Here is a 19,407-nt window from a genome sequence, read left to right as displayed (position 1 = left end):
AAAAAAAAAAAAAAAAAAAGAAAGAAAGAAAATGCAAGAATAAACATGAGATGCAGTGGCAGCTCAGAAGAGTGTATGGATTCTACCTCTGCAAGCTGGGCTGTGAGTCAGTGACTTCTAAAGGGACAGGAGAGTGCCAGACAGCAGAAGAGAAGTGTAGCCTGATCTAAATGGGGAACTGTAGGAAGGTGGGTTTTCTGCTACGGGGGGTGGAGCGGAATTCCAGCTCTGCTTTTAGAGGGACAAGGACAAACACTATACATGGCTTTGCAAAATATGACTGGGGGCGGGCAGGGGGGGCTTAAAACCAAATGTTATGGGCTGGGATTGTGGCTCAGCAGAGAAGGGCTCGCCTAGAATGTGAGAGGCCCTGGGTTCGATCCTCAGCACCACATAAAAACAAATAAACAAAATAAGGGTATTGTGTCCAACTACAACTAAAAAATAAATTTAAAAAAATGTCTTTGCTTATTAAAAATAAACAACCAAATGTTATTTAGCATTTCCTCATAAACTATCTTGGGTTGTTCTATTTTTTTTTCTTTTTCTTTCTTTCTTTCTTTTTTTTTCTTTTTGTGGTGCTGTGGATTGAACCCAGGGCCTTGTGCATACGAGGCAAGCACTCTACCAACTGTGCTATAGCCCCAGCCCTGGTTGTTCTTCTAAATGTTAATATTAACCTGCAGTTGTCCATGTGTAATTTGGTCTCTGTCCAACTGGAATATAAACTTTTGGAAGGTCAAATACAAGTGTATGTACTTCTCAAGTGTATCAAAGCCTTCAGCATAGTGTTGAACATAGAATGGGAATTTCAACAATCTTTTAATTTCATAATCCGCTCTCATCCTGATAGTGTATGCTTAGTGCTTAAAGGGAATTCTGAACATCTGTGAGAAGAATTAATGCTGAATCAAGATAAAACCCGAAAGGGCCAGCCTGTTTGGCACAAATGTTTTAGAATAGTGATTTTGCCTCTAGAACAATATTATTTGCTGTTAAAAAAAAGCAATTTAATACAATGTTTCAAAATATCATATTTTAGCATATTTATGGTTGTCGGTAACTGGGTAATCAACAGTAAAACACCAAGCATAGATTTTTGGCAATGATAACTGGATCTGCCTCTCAGACTTGCTTGTAATGTAACAAAGGTGAAACAATGGATGGCATTTCCTGCAGGCTAACCAGACCTGGGTCTCATCCTTCTGGAACACGACAATGATCTGTGGCCGTGAGGCATCTTCTCAATACAGAGTGAGAAGAGTGAGCGAGGTCTGGTGATCAACACTGATAGCTAAGTCACAGGACTGGAAAGGAAAAGTGAAGCTGGAAAACTCAGCGTTGCATTCTGTCAAGGTTCTGGTAAACCAGGGCAATGAGACCTTGTGTGTATCTGGAGAAGGAGATGGGGAAGCAACAGAGCATGGGGATATCCCGCTGGGATTCACTCCAATGTGAAAGAACAGTAAGCTCCTCCCTCATGTTAAAAAAACAGAAAAAGAAAAAAAGAAGTAAAGACTTTAACTACTGAGGGAAATAATGGCAGGCATAGATATAGATATAGTCAAAAGGAAGACTGCGAAGACAGACAATGAAGGTGATGACGTAGAAAATCATAAGGGTAAGATTTAAAGGTATATTAAACCAAACACTGGGAAGTTTCTCTCCCTGATTGTGTGACTCCTGATTCTGTCAGTGGGATGCTAATCGAGGATGCCATGTACATTCATCCTTATTTACTGGTGGCAGTGGTGGCAATGGAATAGATGTCTCATTTCTTTTTTCATTTTATTCCCTAAATGCCATTGTTCACAATTTCACTTTTGTAGTTCCAGGGAGAAAGGCTTGCACCAATGATAATACTGTTTGTTCTAGAGATGAAAAGAACAAAAACAAAAACAAAAAAAGAAAGAAAGAAAAGAAAAAAATTTACCAAAAGGAATATGTTACCTTCCCATGGAAAGGTAATGGACACACAGTTCTAGAAATGTACAAATTCTAAGTGATTATGTCTATGGAGAGAGAGATTAACTATAGGATTATGTTCTAATAAGAACCCCAAACTCCAAAGTCAATTTGCCTTACCCGTGATCTATCTACGATTTATATTTAGTTCCCATTTTTGTCCTTTAGCTTTGGAGACCTAGTCTCCTTCTGGTCTGCACTTAAGTAGTCTAGAGCTGGGCATGGTGGTGCACACTGGTAGTGCCAGTTACTTGGGAGGCTGAGTCAGGAGGACCCCTTGAGCCCAGGAGTTCAGGGCCAGCCTGGGAAACATAGCAAGGACCCCACCTCAAACAAACAAACAAACAAACAAACAAAAAAACCAAAGTCCTCTTACATCAGTCTGGGTATGTCGCTGACAGCCACTGTCCCATCGTGGGTCTCACTCTCTCCATCTTCCTCCTCTTCTTCACTACTCTCAGACTCCTCACTGGAGGAGGAATAATCAGTCACCTTCTTCAGCGGGCGGTTTGTTTCTTCAATCCGGAGTTCTCTTAATTCTTTGGCCAATGCCGTCAGATCCTACAAAAGAAAGGTTGTTCAGCGTATGAATTTTAGACATGACCAAAGCCACATCTCTCAGCAAGTTAGTGCTCCAGCTTAAGCAACAAAGGGGGGGAAAAAAGAAAGAAAAAAGCTCTATAGAGAACTGTGACAAACATAGTTACTGCATGGAACTAAGAAAACGATGTTTGTGGTGTGTAGAAGCTAGAAAAGAAAGATGAAATCACTTTAAACTTTGTTCAAAACCAATAGCTAGACCAAGACTGACCAGTTCTGAATAGACAGGTGCACGTGTGTGTAGGCCATGTTATGCACATACACATACATACAAAATTGTGCTCTCATTTTATTTTGAGAAGGTGAAGATGGTCACCCTCAGAGTTAATAGGAAAATACATGGGATTAAAAATGGTTCCCCAGTATAGTGGGACTCCCACCCAAGCCATAGCGATGGCCTTTCCTTTCTTACAATCACTGCTGGACCAAAATCTAGCATCAGTCATAGAACAGAGCAATTCCCAAGGTTCATTTGGTGTGTGATCATTCCCTGGAGAGCAGAGGCACCACATCAAATGATGGCCCACCCCAAAGCCCAGAGCCATCAAAATTGATAGCCACAGAGCAGAGTTAATCAAGATGGGGAAAAAAGAAAAAGAAAAAAAAAAGGAGAAAAGGAGTTCTCTTCCAGAATTATAGGTGTTTCACTGTCTCAAGTTTTAAATTCCAGTCACCTGGCAGAACCCTGGCAAAGAACACTGAAATGGATGTGCAAACACCGAAAGGAAGAGAGAATTTTTCAGTTTTCCATGAGTATGATGAAACCTTTAGCCTTATGGATGTGATGATGTGGGATTTAATCACCAGGCATACTGCAGGCAGTGTGCTGAATATCTGACTACCTTTTATTTGGCATGCTATCAGAGCAATGCAGAGGGAAGCAGTTCTGCAGAAGCATGGCCGCTCTAATTTGCATGGGTTAAACTGCCCATGGCACACAGCATGCAAATGAGGAAAAAGCAATTTGACATCAGTCTTACCATTTCTCCCTATTTAGTGACCCATGTGGGAATCAGAGCATTCAGTGAGAGACAGGGGATTAGGGAGAAAGAAACTCATTGAAAAAAAAAAAACTAAATCCTACAATTTTCTTATGTCCATATTCTCTCTTTATTTCATTCCAGAAATGTATTTGTTCGATTCACCTGAAGTAGGATTAGAGTAATCTAGGTGACCTAAATTACATTACATAATCTCTCCCAATTGGATAGAAGAAGAGCTGTGATAACCATGTATGAATTATAATTATGATTTTATTTTGAAGAGACCACAAACCATCATATTTCTCTATTGCTACCTACATGCCAGGGATGACGATTTTGGGTGAGACCAGGGGAGGAAGCACTTCAGGCGTTTCAGCTGAAATTTAGGAAGTTCAAGGTGTTAAGTGAAAGAGCTATTTCTTTCTAATTTCATAAAAATCAAAGGGGAAGCAATGATGACTTTAAAATTTGTCCTGAAGTCAAATTGGAGCCCTCAGAAAAAGGGAAGCTTTTGCAATTTCTAACTGTGCATTATATATACAAACAGCCTTGCAAGGGCTTTTCTATACAAGCACACTTGCATAAACAAAATAGCCTCAGTCTCAGCACTTAAATTTATCCCATTTGTGAAAGTGAAAGTAGAATTGTATTAAAAAGGCTCAATGGTGTTTAAATAAAATGCACACTATTAAGGAAGAGGAAAACTACCACACACATAGAATTTTGTGCAAATTTATTTTGGGTTTCTTTGGCAATGAGCCAAAATAGGAAAAGCTCACATGCTTTTTTTTCAGCTTTTTATTTATTTCCTCTTGGTAATTGTTAATGCCTATTTTCATCAAATGGAAAAGAAAGTGAAGAGTATACTATACTTGAACACAATGGGAACATAGTGTCTAGATATTTTTTAAGGCCATGAAAAGAAAAGGGTATTATAATCTTCCAAACTAGTAAAATAATAACAAATTAGATAGATTTCTTTTGTGTTCTGATTATAGTACGTTAAGACCTTGTTAAGTCTCATCAAAGAATGTAACTAGAATTTAAAATGTTACTTGTCATTAAAAACTACATTTCATTATAGCGTAAAGAGAGAATATGGTTTAAAAGAGTTTATTTTAAATCAATAATTCTGAGTAAAATATAATACTATCAGCTATGACTTACTTAAATTAAGGCACATTTTCCCCCAGGGCCTACTTTTCCGTATTTTGACACCTCAAAACACAACTAAAGAGATTTTAGAAAAATCAAAATTATTTAGAAATATTTAGCTAGTCCATAGCCCATTGATTTCAAGAAACTTTCACTTGTTAAAATGACCTACATCTTCCTAAACACTGTTATTTAGAAACACTTTAAAGTTCTGACCTGCTTTATAATTTTGCTTTTAATCAGAATTTGTTTTGTTTCTGTTATTAAAAATCTCCTTCCTGAAATATTAGAAATAATTGCAAATTCCTTTTAAGTTCAATTGATAACAGCTTGGAGGATGAGGCATATGTGAAAATTTCAGGGTAACATTAATGAGTAACTCAAAAGTAATATCTCCAGTCAAAGAAAATTAATTCTCCACACCAACAGCCTGTGTTTCAGCTGACATTTTGTTTCTTAGCCATCTACTATGGGAAAATGTACAATAACAAAGTTCTAGAAAATAGACGAGATCTAAAATTGATACCACTGGGTTCAGATCCATTTTCATACATTTTGTTCTCAGACAATAACAATATTCTTCATATAATGAGACTTTCTGGTAATTTATTGCATGGCTGTGTCAAGCCTGATGCTAAAAAGATATTAAAAAGGGGAAATAAAAGTACTATTTACCAAGAAAATATCTGAGAATGTATAAAAAAGAAATATGGAAAATGGGTGATTTTTTTAAACTATGGAGTGAATATGAAGATAGAAAGGTGTTCTTTTAGGCCTCTTTTTGGAAATAATATAGTTTATTAAAATTTTAGCTCAACTTCTTTAACCATTATATTGTTAAGGAACTGAAGCTAGTCTTTTCCTTATGTATTAAAATAAGTTACTTCCTATTTAGGAAATCAAAAGATATGACACTGGCTAAGTCACTTAACTTCAGTATACTCATCTGAAGAAAAAAGTGTTTGGATTATTAGTTCTTTCTCAAGTTTCATCCCATCTAAGAATGTGCTTGGGAGTTTTTCAGATTCCTGTATACTAATGAAAAAATGGTGGCAAAGCCAGTGTTTGCTTATGCAAATAATCTGCATGTCAAATTCGTGATTGTGCTAAAGTAAAAGTACTTATTTTCAAAGGCTGTACTAAGTGATCACAGACTATGGCTGTAAAAATCTCATCTTCTTATGGGAAAGTAATGCAAAATTAATGAGTACTTCCCAGACTGACTTTTATGAAAAATTAAACCATTAAATTAGCACTAAAAAGTAACGAGTTCTCAAACAAGAGTTTAAGACTTTTCATTTCAACCCTCAGTTATCTAAATGGCAGAATAGTCACTGAGAAGGAAGCCATATTGAAACCAGTGGACTGGAGAAGGAAGGGTTAGGGTTAGCTCTAGTTAAATTCTAGGTTTCTCCACTGTGGTGCTATTGACATATCGGGCCAGATAATTCTTTATTGTGGGAAGTTCTCTTGTGCACTGTAGGATTTTTAGTAGCATCCCTCTGCTCTATCTGGTAGCAGTGCCTTCTGCCCTCAATATGACAGCCAAATCTGTCTCCTAAGGGTGGTGAGTAGAGGAATCGTCCTCAGCTAAGAACAACAGGGTTAGAGAGAGTCAAGTAATCCAGTATTTTTAGTGCTTTGGATCAATGATATCCAAGAGTTGGGGTTGACAGGGTCACCCAAGGGGCTTTTTCTAGCTACACATGGTCCCAGAGATGTTGGTGTTTGGTTCACATAATTCCTTACAATTAATTATACTTCTGTTGCCTCTTCTCAACTCTGTCCAATGTAGTGGAATACACCCAAGTAAATAAAGCAAATTTGGAAAGTCTAAAATATCCAGGGTTAACCAGATGAAATCCACTAGAGCTCTGTCCCACATGAGAGCCACTCCTAGGCCATTTTTGGGACTCATAAAATTGCCTTGAATTGTGCATAAACACTCAACTATTTTACTGGTAACTGGCATCAGAAAATAATTCTCTTTCTTCACCTGTTCTGGGAAAAAAATTGACAAAAGTTGTGACAACTTCCCATTCTTCTCACTATTATGAGGGAAAGGATCTGGCAAGGCCTTGGCAGAGAGCAATTAAGAATATTCCCCTCTTCCCTCTCCGTAAATACCATCCCCACACGGTAGACATGTAGAGGTTCATTCCTTTATAAACAATAATCCTTTAGCTAGGATAACTTTCTAAATCACTGAATGGTGAGATTGTCCTAATTCTGAAAAAGTGAGCCTATCTGGTAAAGCCCAGATGCATAGAAATGTGCTTTTCCCACTTGAGACCAGCTCTATGACTCAGGCCCAAATCCTAACAGGACAACTTCTTGTTTTTTCATAGGGTTTTACGCATCACAAAGTACTTCTACACACATGACCTTGCGTGATCTAAACAATCTCATAGGTGAGGTTGGGCAGGTGTTTTTATCCTCATTTTACAGATGAAAAAACTCTGGCCCAGAGAGGTTATGAGACTCATACTAGCCAGCTATTTACTGGGGGAGCCAAGATTTAAATGCAACTTGCTGATCCCCCAAGCCAGTGCTTTTTCCATGTAATTTCACAAAAATAGTGCTCAGCAGAGGTTCAGCCTTAAAGCCATCAGGATAGACTTTAGATTCCATGCATTCAGGACTCTGCAAGGTCTGGCTCTGAAAAGAAATCCCACTATGCTGTACTCATGCAGGCCTGACAAACAGCAGTGAGGCAGTCATCCTTCTTAGCAAGCTACCTCTGGTTGGCAAAGCCATATACTTCTCTAATGGAAAAATGTTTCCACAGATAAGGAAATAAAGTCACTTAACTCACCGGGATTCATTAACTAAAGTTGATGTTGCTGCTGATGCTCTTGTTAATGCCCCACAGAATTAATCTAACAATACCCAGTAACTCCTTGTTCACAAATCACACACTATAAATTTGGAGTGCCCTGGAATGATCTCTCTCTCTCTCTCTCTCTCTCTCTCTCTCTCTGTTAATAAAACCGCTGAGAGCCATCTCTTAGCAAGGCTGGTGAGGACAGGTTTGCTATTGGAAGGTACTGGAAGGAGAAACTCTGCCATTAATAAAGCACTAACACTTGGTGTTAGCCAGATGGAACATTGGAAAGGTGACATTTTTCTGAGAGTAGGCTCTAAGCTTTACATGGGGAGGGATGAAGGTCTCAGGCTGCCTTCCATCCAAGGGGCTCTCCTCCCAGTAGATGACTGGACTTTGAACCTGTGATTCCCCCAGCCTCTTCTGAATGTCAACATCAGGAAATTAATTTAATATTTACATTCTGTGAAAGCATGACCAAGAAAAGGTAATACTAACCTCATCTATAGCTTTCTTATAGCTCTGAGATAAGAGGGACCCAATCCAGAAGAATCCATAGAAGGGGAAAATCCAGAAGAAAGGAAGCAGGTTAGACACAGAATTGCAATCATTAGAACAAAACTAAGAAAGACAAAAAGCAAAGAGAAGTTCAACCCAGGACCATGCACATTTCTTTCATTATTATTCAGTATACCTCCTTACTTTAAGATCTTAAAAAAAAAAAAAGAACACAATAAACCCAAAAGGCTTCACATTCATATTGTAGAAAAGAGTCTCAGAAAATTGAAATAAATTGGGTGGATAGTAACTCTTCCCAAATTAATTTTCCACTTTCAAATTTCAGCCTGCATGCTCTTAATTCTTTCTGTAAGTCTACATGATGTCCAGCAATGATGCTGGATTTCAAGTTGTCAAGCCCCTGTTCACGCCATGCTTATCAAGTTTGGGTCCATAAAAGACAGCTCCGGAAGGCAAGAAAAGTAGCAGAAAAACTGTAATGTTCATTCATATGGAAAATAATATGGGAAAGAGCAGAAGAGATAAGAGAAATCAATAGCAAGTGCTCGAGCATCCTTAACTGCTAGTTCAACATCTTTTTTGCCATTTCTGAGCAGAAATTATGGAAAGACACGAGTTATTTCTCTTACTGCTTTACTCTCTAAAGGAGCACTGATGATCAGCAAAACATTCAAAGGCAGGGGACACAATCCAAGATCTGCTCAGTTGTTTTTTAATCAGGTATCCCTTCCCTCTGGACGTTCCCAGCATCCTTTCTTTTATTCATCTCAACTTTTGCTCATTATAATCATGAATGTATCCCCAATTTATCTTGTGGGTTCTCTGGTAAATTAAAAGAGTTTAAAAACTCATAGAGGAAGGCACTCACAGCTGGTCGACTGGGCCGGGTAATGTCCCTGGATTCTTCTGGTTTCACCTTGGAAGGCTCATGGGGGAGCACAGGTGATCCTTCTGACTTACTGTTGGCTAGAGGGAAAACAGAGGGTCAAGAGAGACAGGACCATCAAAAAATGCAGACTCATGCCCCAGGTGAGCGATCAGTGGAGTGTCATCCCCCTCAGGATTACTGGATGGACTAGTCATTCACTTAGGTAAATCCTCAAGCATATACATGGAAAAATAATAAATGTTCAGACAAACAAAATAAGGAAGACACATTTAGACCTGTAACCTAGAAGTCGGTAGTAATAATAAGAAAAACTGTAGCAAGCACACTACCACCATTATGAACTGAGTACACATTGTATCAGGTAAAGGGCTCATGCTTCCGTGTCAATTATCTCATTTAATCCTTGCTCCAACCTAGTGGTGTGGCACTATTTTTCTATATTACAGGTGAATGCAGACTAGAAAGACGACACAACTGGCCTGAACTCATGATGCTATTATGAGTTAAGTGGGGATTCTTTCTGAGTTCTCCAAGTTCTGTTCTTCATCACTCTGCTATAAACCAGCTTCCAAGTTAAGGTTCTATGCTTATTTCCTCTTTTACTACTTACTCACCAGAATGGAATTTTGTAGGAAAAAAAACCCAAAAACCCTTATTTGGAATAATTTTTAAACAGGAGTGGGAGTGGTCTGGGATCTTTGAGGAAGGAAGAATTGGGGGGCGGGCTAGGAAAGTGTTGGTGATAAAGTGAAGAGCCCCAGAATAAGAGGTAAGGGTGGGGGAGGCTCCCAACTTTTCTTTTGTTGATGAACTTATAGGTAGAAAAACCACAGTCCAGGGTAGGAGAGATATTTTGTAGTGTTTTAAAGTGGTCTTTCCTAGGCAGGGACATACGAGGGATACAAGAACACTTTAAATCCAGAACTAGGAACTTCAGTTCATCAGAATATAAGAACTTCAGTTCTTCAGAATATAAGAATTAAACCTCATCTACGTCAGAGAATAAAATTATATATATAATTTTTGTTTTCTTTAGTATTTGCTCTAATAAGTTGCTTGTGAATAGAAGGGAATGACACTTTTCTAAGTTAAGAAAATTTGTGTTCAGACACAAAGACATAGCTCTGGTCTATGTCACAGATGTCAGAAGAATGCATACAGGGGCAGCCGTGGGCCAGTCTAAGTCCCAAGACACAGACATGGAAATCAGGTGTTAGACACCAAACTTTTCAGTATGGACACACAATGATTCCACTTATTTACAACCTGAAAGGGATATTAGGACATAAACTACAGTAGTCTCCACTGCAGAGGCCAAGAAAGAATAAACAAGACGTGGATCTCATTGAACAAAGTGGTTTATAAGTATATAAATATTTATTAAATGAACTTCAAAAGCACTGGTTTTTATCACTTGGAACCAAGATTACCTTTTGCAGAAGGTGATCCAGAGTAAATTTTGACTAGCTAGAAAATGTATTGTTACATAAAATTACATGTACAATATTAATGGTTTTCAATAGGATTCTCCATTAATGAAAAGTAAACAGTAATGAATGATTTGCATTAAATGCTTAGAGAGACTAATTTTTACCTAATAACCAGAAAAGTCAAATATGTTTTTTTCAAGTCAGAAATTTTATTTCTTCCCCAAGTGTATTTATTCTAAATGTTAGTCTTTATTAAATTTCATTTTGAAAAATACCTAGAATTATGAACTATGTTCAGAATTCTAAAAGGGATGATTGGCACATTGGGAACAGGACATTCAGAGGTACATAAAATTCTAAAGGCAATCAAATAAAAATGGAAATTCAGTGACTAGTAACTATTTTTAAATAAGACCACAGTTTGACGATTTCTCTGGAAAACACTAGTACCTGAGATTAGCAAGAATTTGGTCCACACAATGAAGGATGGTGACCCAGTCCCTAAGGAAGATTGAGGCAGCGAAGGGGCTATTTGGGGTCACAGAGTGATGACCACACCAGGACCAGGGTCAATAAAGACCCCTCTTTCCACCCGTAGCTTTCCTCCATGGGCAGTGTCCCTGGGGAAAGGTAAGATAGGCTTTACCTCGAACTCTGGTGCGTTCACTGGATCCCGCTTGTGACCCAGGCTGGGAGCCTCCTTGAGAACTGGGCTGGGAGCTGGGGGTGCTGGAGCTGGAGGAACTGCCACTGCTGGTCCTCTGCAAGGGGCTCTCCAAGACTGGCTCCGTTCTCCGGAGATCCGGGTTGCTGCAATGGTGGAGCACATTGATTACACCCTCAAGACTTGGCCAGTTTTTCAAACCACACATCTGATAAGGGTTCTGTATCCAAAATATATAAGGAGCTCAACAAAACAGCAAGAAAACAAATAGATTTAAAAATGGGCCAAGGATCTGAATAGACATCTGTCAAAAGAAGACAGAAAATAGCCAACAGACTTATGTAAAAATGCTCCACATCACTAAGCATAGAGAAATCAAATTAAAAACACAAGGAGTTATCGCCTGACACCTGTTAGAATGGCAATTATCAGAATGAGATGATAAGTGTTGATAAGGATACAGAGAAAAGAAAACACCTGCACACTGCTGATGGGAATGTAAATTAATACAGCCATATATCATATATATATATGTGTGTGTGTGTGTATATGTACATGTTTGTATATGTGTACACACACACACACACACACACACACACTGTGGATTGAACACAGAGGCACTTAACCACTGAGTACATCTCCAGTACTTTCTATTTTTTTGAGACATGGTCTCCCTAAGTTGCTTAGGGCCTGGCTAATCTGCAGAGGTTGGCCCAGAACTTGTGATCCTCCTGCCTCAGCTTCCCAAGCCCCTGGGATTGCAGGCCTGTGCCACCGTCACATATGTGTTTTAAACACAAAAACATCAGACACACAAAAAAGCAAGCATGACATGATCTTCCTCATATGTGGACAAGTCCAACTCTGAAAAGCAACGAGGCTATCAGGGCCTCTGGGATCAGTAGGAGGAGACCAGGGAGATGCTGATCAAAGGGAACAGTTTCAGTTAGGATGAATAAGTTCTGAAGATCTCTTGTACACTATGTGACTATAATTAGTAATAATGTATACTTGAAGTAGATTTTAAATGTTTTCATCAGAAAACATGAAGACTATGTGAAATGATAGATGTTAATTTATACAGATTCAAAACATCACATTGATGCTGTGTGTGTGTGTATGTATAAATTTTATTTGTCAGCTGTTCATCAATAAGCCTGGGGGGAAATAACTTGCCATTGGTGGAGCAGCACCGTACAGCACTTGTCCGCAAGGTCAAGGGGTAAAGGGGGCACTCAAGATGCCATGCACTGAAGGAGTCCCAGAATGATGGCAGTTTGACTTCCTCATGGAGCTCCTGGCCAGCTTCTGGCCATGCAGGGAATGAACTCCTGACTCAATCTTTTAGTCATTACACTAAAAGCACTATCTCTGAGATGGTGAATCTTAAAGGGAAGCTTCCTTGACTTTTTCCTGTGTGCATTATACTAAACTTGAAATATAGGAAGCAACACTCAAAATCCCTGAACAAGAAGATATTCAACTTAATTTCACTATTTTACTATTTGGTAAATTATCTTCTCATCTTTTTTCTTTTGTATATAAGGCAGCATATCATATATTTGGTTTTTATTTTTGCTTTTTAAAGTTTTTAATACTGCATTGTGAGCATTTTCTTATGTTTTGGAAAAAAAGGAATGGCTGCATTATAGTCCACTGTATAGATGAATTAGTTTGGCCATCCTCTGCTCTTAGATATTAAGGTGCTTCCAATACATTGCTGTGACAAATAATGATGAGATAATCAGCTGTCTGCACACCAATACTAAATCATATCTCTATTTCCTGGAATTGGAATTCTTGGGTGAAAGGCATGAACTTAGGTATGTGTAAGTGCACATATGTATACAGATGTAGCATTCCTTTGACTCTTTAGCCAAAACCTTTCTAGTAAGCATTTATTTTGTGAGCCTCACTGGATTGGGAAGAGGGATGGAGAAGCACAGGTCACAGGGCGAACACTCAAGTTACAACATGATGGTGGCAATGAGATACACACAATGGAGACAACATTAAACATGGTAACTCTGAATGTTGTCTGGGAAAGAGGCTGTAAATACTGCTGGAGCTTGGGAAACAATTCTTGCAGACTGGAGGGGTCAAGGACAGTGGGATGAAGGAGGGAGAACTTGACTGGGTCTTGGAGCAGTAAGCTGGGAGGCTGGAAAGAGCCTGTGTAAAGACGAGGGCTGGGGTTTCCAGGTGTATGTGGTGTGGAGGGGACACCAACAGGAAGGAGTGCCAAGTTGGAGAGGAGGGTGATCAGAAGGAAAGATCAGGTTATAGCCCGATCAGGCACCAGCCTTTAAAGCCTGGCAGAGAAGGTGCATCCCCCAAGGGAGGTCTATGCATGACTGGCCAGGAGAAGGGCAGGCAGTACAGTGAGGGGCTGTTGCCATGTTAGATGGCGAGGCCTGGGCCAGGGTTGTCCCAGTGTAGAACAAGAGCAAGGGCATTAGCAGAATCAGTTGAGATGAGCATGCATCTCTGATGGGGCTCAGAGACTCTTCCCTTGTGAAGCTAATTGGATCCCATGGGCATTAAATCCCTGACCTGGGCCTCATTAGCACAAGTCCTCCCACTGGAGCTAACCAGGGTGGGTGCTGATCTTGACAGGCTGCTATTTTTGCTGGGGTAGACTAAATGAAGTCTTTGGTTTCTATGTAACCACCTATAGAAAAAGGGAGAACTTACAATGCTTTTCTACCTTTTTATTTTTATTTTTTTTGTCAAACACTAGCAATTTGAGAAAATGTCATACTGTTCACATTTTTCTCTTCTTTATTATGTATGTATGGTGTGGCTTTGGGTCCAAGGGGTCTGAGCTAAAGGCTCTAGGTTCAATTTCAGAAGGATTCCACTAAATAATAGATTTCTCTTGTTCATGTATTACTGAGTCTACTCAATCTAAACATGTAAAAATTTGAAAACATCCAAATAGATTTTTTTAAATGCTAACTTTTAATTCCTACATTTGGCATTGTGCAGACAATGATGTTTGGTCTATAAAACACATAGTAAAGTAAAATGTGGCAATTATTCCATCCACTTGAATCATATAAAAAGTCAAAATAGAAAATGAGGATTACAAAGTGATTTTGTGCCCAAGTACTTGGGCCAAGTCTTTTAATTAACTGGCTGGCTGCCAAAATTCACTTTACTTTGTTCTCTGATGATACAGTCAATGAGAATAAACAAGTCATAAGAAGATAGGCTTGGGATGGGACAGAGAATTATTTTGAAATTAAGCTTTTAGTCATTGGGTTTTGACTGGGTGTTTCTGGCTCAGTTTAAATCTTTTTATATTCTGAGTGTACTTGTTTGATTGAATTTTAATTTGCTTTAAAAGAATGCATGAATCAAAGTTAAATATTAAACTGTCTGGGAGTTTTAAAAACAATCTAGTTAAACGCTCTTATCAAAACTTGATTTAAACTCAACTGATTGCCCTGACAGCATTAGGCACTGGAAATCCACAGGGCAGGTGAGAACCGCTCTTGGATCTGGCAGCTTGAGCAATGCTCAGCAGCATACACAGGAGAAAGAGGAGCCAGGATGGTTGCCTGGGGTCACTGAACCGTGGGATCACCAAGACTTCAGCCATTTAGGAAGGGAAGCATCACCAGCATGTGACAGACGACACCAGTTCCAGCTTGAGTGCGTAAGAGTTCAGAGTATAAATATGTCTCCCAAGACAATGATATTTACAAGGTATTGAGTCTCACAGGATAAGGATCGATAATCTTAAGATTAGGAGGAATGTCAACACATTCATCTACCCCAGAGTGGGAAACAGGAAAAACGGTGTGGAGTCCGTCAATGAATCAAGGGTGTCCCTTTCCCCTAGGAAAACCAGGCAGCAGTGGCAGCTGCACTGGTGCTGTGATCAACATAAAGTGGGGCTTCAAAGAGTAGACTTTGGTGTAAGGCTACCAGAGTTCAAATACTGACTTATTAACTTCATCACATTGGGCAATTTGCGCAACTTTTGTTTATCTCAGTTTGTGCATTTAAAACATGGGGATGACTACAGTCACTACCTCACAGAGTTGCTATAGAGTTTAAACATTTAATATTTGCAATGTACTTAGAGAAGTATACCATACATATAAGTGCTCCAGAGGTGTTCACTAAATAAACAAAGACCTGCAAAGGTTGCCCAATAACACTTGGTTGAGCAACTGACTGCAGCACAGCTATACCTGCTCAAAACTACAAAAGCATGCTCTCTAGAGGACTCTTTCTGATTTGGTACAATGTGTGTAGATAGCAGAAGGAAGGGTATTTAGAATAAAGCTCTGTTTTTATTTTGTAACAGCTACATGTCAGCATACTGCGTGACACTGCCAAGAGTCTTCCCTTCAAGGATACGAAGGAGTTTTCTTTTTATTCAAATGTACTGTTTTCCAAATTATCAAATACAAAACACACATTCTGCAGTTTCTGTTTAAAATTAGTACTAATATTAAAAATCCGAGCTTCTTAACCATTATAATCTGCCAATTTTTTTTTTTTGTGGTTATTGGTTTCATACAATGGGTTGTTTCTCACACACATCATATTATCCACAGGGCAAACTGCTCTCCTTGATGGCTCTTCTCCATATGGTAACTTGGGAGCCTGAAATCCTTTGGTGTTGAAACACTGTTATTTTAAACTTGGGGTCTGTAAGTTTGCCACAGGAGAAGAGAGAGGGTCTGCCTTTTACAAATAAGCTAATTCACATATTTACACCAAAGAAAAGCAACAAAAAGGTGAGGCAAACAAATATAATTTGCCCTTAATTATATCTGTACTCTAAAGAGTAGCAGGAAATAGTAGGCCCTATGACTTAGGCAGTCTTGGTTGGAGTCACTGGGTCCCAGGGCTGTGTGCAGCCCTGTATACAGCAGATTCTTAATATATATTAGCTAAATTTAGCAAATGAATTAAAAATAATAACAGAAGTGTCCTGAATCTGTCCCTAATTAACTATAGCTTTCACTGGCATTTATTCTAATTTTGCTAATTTTTTAGTTTCCCTTATTATCACTTCAAAGAAAAGACTGGGAAGAAAAGAAGGACTATCAACCAAGAGTAAGAAATGCAGTGTAGAAGCCCCAGGTAATCAAACTTTTCTCTAAACATGACACTATGTGGTACCTTTCCATGGTTCAGACTTGTAGCCAGTGTGACATCAACAAAGGTGAAGAAAAGAAAAAAAAATACTATGTGGGGGTTTGATCCACAGTACTGCAACAAAACAAAAAACATATCTGTGTGTACTGGAGTGTCACTCTCTGAATGCTGCTCTTAGATTGCTAAGGGGTAAAGATACCGAGATGAAAGACCTTGTGGAGAAGAGGTACAGGCGAAATAAACTGCTATCTTTCAGGCCACTGAGTTTTGGGGTGGATTATTAACCATGAAAGGTGAATGAGAGCTATCTCTATACAGTAAACTGTATTTTAAGCTTTTATAAATGCAATCCAATCTGGAGCTGCAAAGCCTAATTTACATCTTAAATGTTGGTCACATGGAGATATGTGTTAGCAAGACATGGGGGTGTTCTACTGGACTGTTCCACATGCAGAGATAGGGATTCTCCACTGTCCCCAATTTTCTTCTACTGTAGGTAAATAATATTACCTTTTAGCTCGCTTCCTTTCTACCTAAGTAGACCATCTCTCATGCATTCTTTGGAAATAATGAGAAATATTGGAAATATTAAAAAAAGGTAAAAATATTTAAGTGATTCCAGGTAAAAACTCATATTTTATAAGCATCTGACCATCAAATACTGATTAAGTGGGGCCCCAATGTCATTAAAATCTCACTTTGGAGAGAATAAAAAGCTTCCTTTTATTTGACTACATAATGGTAGATCTTACTTTTTACTTTTTGGTCGACAGAAGGAAAAATACTTAAAAGTTGAAATAATTTTGGATCCAAAGCAACCTCAATTCTAAGCAACTGATTTAATGAACAGAGCCCTAAGGGCAGGGTTCAAAAGAGCAAGAAGCCCTGACAATTGGGGGCTTATTGCTGCTCTAGGAAGGGGATGGAAGAAGTTTGCTGGAGAGCCAGGGCTGGCATTCCTCTGGCTCCCCAGCCACAGTGTGTCTGGGTCTGCTCAGTGCTGCTTAGCAACACCAGTTCAGCGTGAGTCTGACAAGTCACTGGGAAGAAAAAAATGGCTCATTCAGAGCCTCCTGTGATTGGTATGAGCTAGCATCTTTGCCCTCAAGGGATGCATGCTGCTCTTAGCATAATTTCATCTTATTTATGGACTGACCCCTTCCTAAGGCTTTTCATGTGAAGAAGAAAGAGCGTTAAGATCAAAAACATTCCATATCTTAAAAATGTGTACAAATAACTGCAAGCTTCATTTCTAGTCTCTCTCTCTCTCTTACTAGGAAAGGAGGGTCTTTCTCTTATTATGAACACAATGAAGGAGAAGAAAACAGCCTGCCCAAGCTCATCCTTTTTATAGCCTCAGCAGAGGCCATTTGCTATTTCAGTGGATCCTAAAAAGGAATGTATTCATCATGAAAAATCTGAGGGAAGCTTGATGAACGGCAGCAGCAAACAGCATCTGTTACCACATAAAATCTGCCCAGATACTGCAAAGATATTGCTTACTTTCTAGCTTGTCGAGACTGCTATACTAACCAGTGGGAGTGGATGCAATTTCCTGACTATAAGAGTATACATTGTGGATGGAAAATTCTGGAAGGGAGAGCAGAGAATAACGGAGAAAGCATAACTGCATTTCAGAGACCCTCAACAATGCCCAATAAGTGATCTCCCTACTGGAGCTGGTCCTTTCCTAAGTGCCAGGCTGGAGGAGCTCTGCAGTTGGTCACTCTTTTCCGGGCAGTTGCTTTGTAATGTCTCAATGGTTCCCAGGGCTCATTTCTTGACCGGATGCTAAAAATCACCTCATAATAGACCATTTTGACTTGCTGACTCCCTTCAAATGGGACTCGGAAGCTACAGTTCGGGATAGTGCAATCTGATTTATATTTGCAATGTTGCTCCTAGATTTTAAAAACTGTCAGTTCAATACACCTGACTGCCTCCTGGGTTGCTTCATTCACTCATCCAGTTGCTCATTCATTCTTAGACCCTCACCGTAACACTGATTTCTAAGATTTATTGAAGTAGTAAGAGGCATGTGGTCTGGTCCGTCAATGCTTAACGTCCAGGTGGTAAGTTAACAAGCTTCTGAAGCAAAAAAACAAACAAACAGGGAACTTTTAAATTTTTTTTTTCCTTAGGAAAGCAATGATGACAATGGTGGATGAGGCTTCTTCCTTTACTTGTCACCTTCCTTCCCTTACCTTGCTCTGATGGGTTGAGAGCCTAGTCTGGGTCCCAAAGCACTACCGTTCCCGGGAGAATTCTTTCTGGCTAATGCTGGGGATATAGAAGTTGTTCTTTGAGGCACCTGGAAGAAAAGCAGAATTCAGGAATATTTTCCAGAAAATAGTGACCACAGGCTCCTATCTGAAAATCTTACTCCTTTATAACGATAAGCAGAAGTTACAGAAACTATCTGAAATATGGAAGAATTATATTATTTGTTCCTCAAAGAAATATTCAACTCCCCAAATAAAACCAAACAAAGATCTGCAGACCAAAGACTCCGAAGCATACCAGCAACCATGAAGGAGGGTGATTTCCAATCTTAAAAGCAAACTTAAAGACAGATTAAGTTAATAGTCTTGACTTTCTGAGCTCTGTGTAATTAACCTCTCTTGTTTGGCCAAGAGTGGTAGATTTCTGAAACCTTTTTAGGGTACCATTACCTCACTGGTGGCTGCATCAGATGAAAGCTGTCCAGACAGTGCCAAGCTCCATTTTTAGCTCACATTACCACTAACAGGCTATGAAATCCACAGAGAAACTGGGATATCAGGCTAGAACTCAGGACATTAAGTCATTTCAGTGAGACTGGAGAACCTGATACAATGGTTCCTGGATATTTCTACTTGCTAATTAACCTGCAATTACCATTTAGATCCTCAGGTCAGAAGACTTTTTTGAAGACTAAAAGGGCCATCAAAAAGTCTGTGTGAATATCAAGGAGACTGTGAGGTACAGCAGGAAAGTGAATTATTAACTTATCTGGGAAAAGCTCAAGGTAGATTCAAGTATGTTTCCTTTGATGAGACTCATGCAAGACCCTTTTTTATGAAATCAAATATTGTCAGAGTACCAAAGGAGTCCACGATTTGAAAGAATCACATTATGACTTCTAGTGTAGAAAATGACTTTCAATGTAAAGTGTCAGCCTCTGTTTTGAAAAATTAATTTTTTTATTACAGCCCATTTTAACATAAAGATGAGGCAGTGAAGGAGAGTGACCACAGTGGTGCTACCATCCATTCAAGTTA

The 19,407-nt window shown here is 39.1% G+C and overlaps 1 protein-coding gene across 7 annotated transcripts in view; it reads right to left on the bottom strand.

The window, feature by feature from the left end:
- The window catches only part of Tnik (TRAF2 and NCK interacting kinase), a 383,074-nt gene that overhangs the window by 38,262 nt on the left and 325,405 nt on the right, over nt 1-19,407 (bottom strand). For 4 of the 7 annotated variants that reach the window (XM_048814298.1, XM_048814300.1, XM_048814301.1 and 1 more), the window contains 5 exons: nt 18,352-18,458; nt 11,012-11,175; nt 8,915-9,012; nt 8,026-8,049; nt 2,342-2,526 (listed from right to left, as the gene is read on the bottom strand). In XM_048814298.1, coding sequence (XP_048670255.1) covers nt 2,342-2,526; nt 8,026-8,049; nt 8,915-9,012; nt 11,012-11,175; nt 18,352-18,458 — 578 coding nt within the window. The remainder of the gene's footprint in view (nt 1-2,341; nt 2,527-8,025; nt 8,050-8,914; nt 9,013-11,011; nt 11,176-18,351; nt 18,459-19,407) is intronic. The other 3 variants (XM_015494269.2, XM_048814299.1, XM_048814303.1) reach the window with 1 other exon arrangement.

This window comes from Marmota marmota, unplaced genomic scaffold, assembly GCF_001458135.2.
Source record: "Marmota marmota marmota unplaced genomic scaffold, marMar, whole genome shotgun sequence".
Taxonomy (NCBI): Eukaryota; Metazoa; Chordata; class Mammalia; order Rodentia; family Sciuridae; genus Marmota; species Marmota marmota.
The sequence above is the reverse complement of the archived record's forward strand: the minus strand, read 5'-3'. Positions and strand labels throughout refer to the sequence as shown.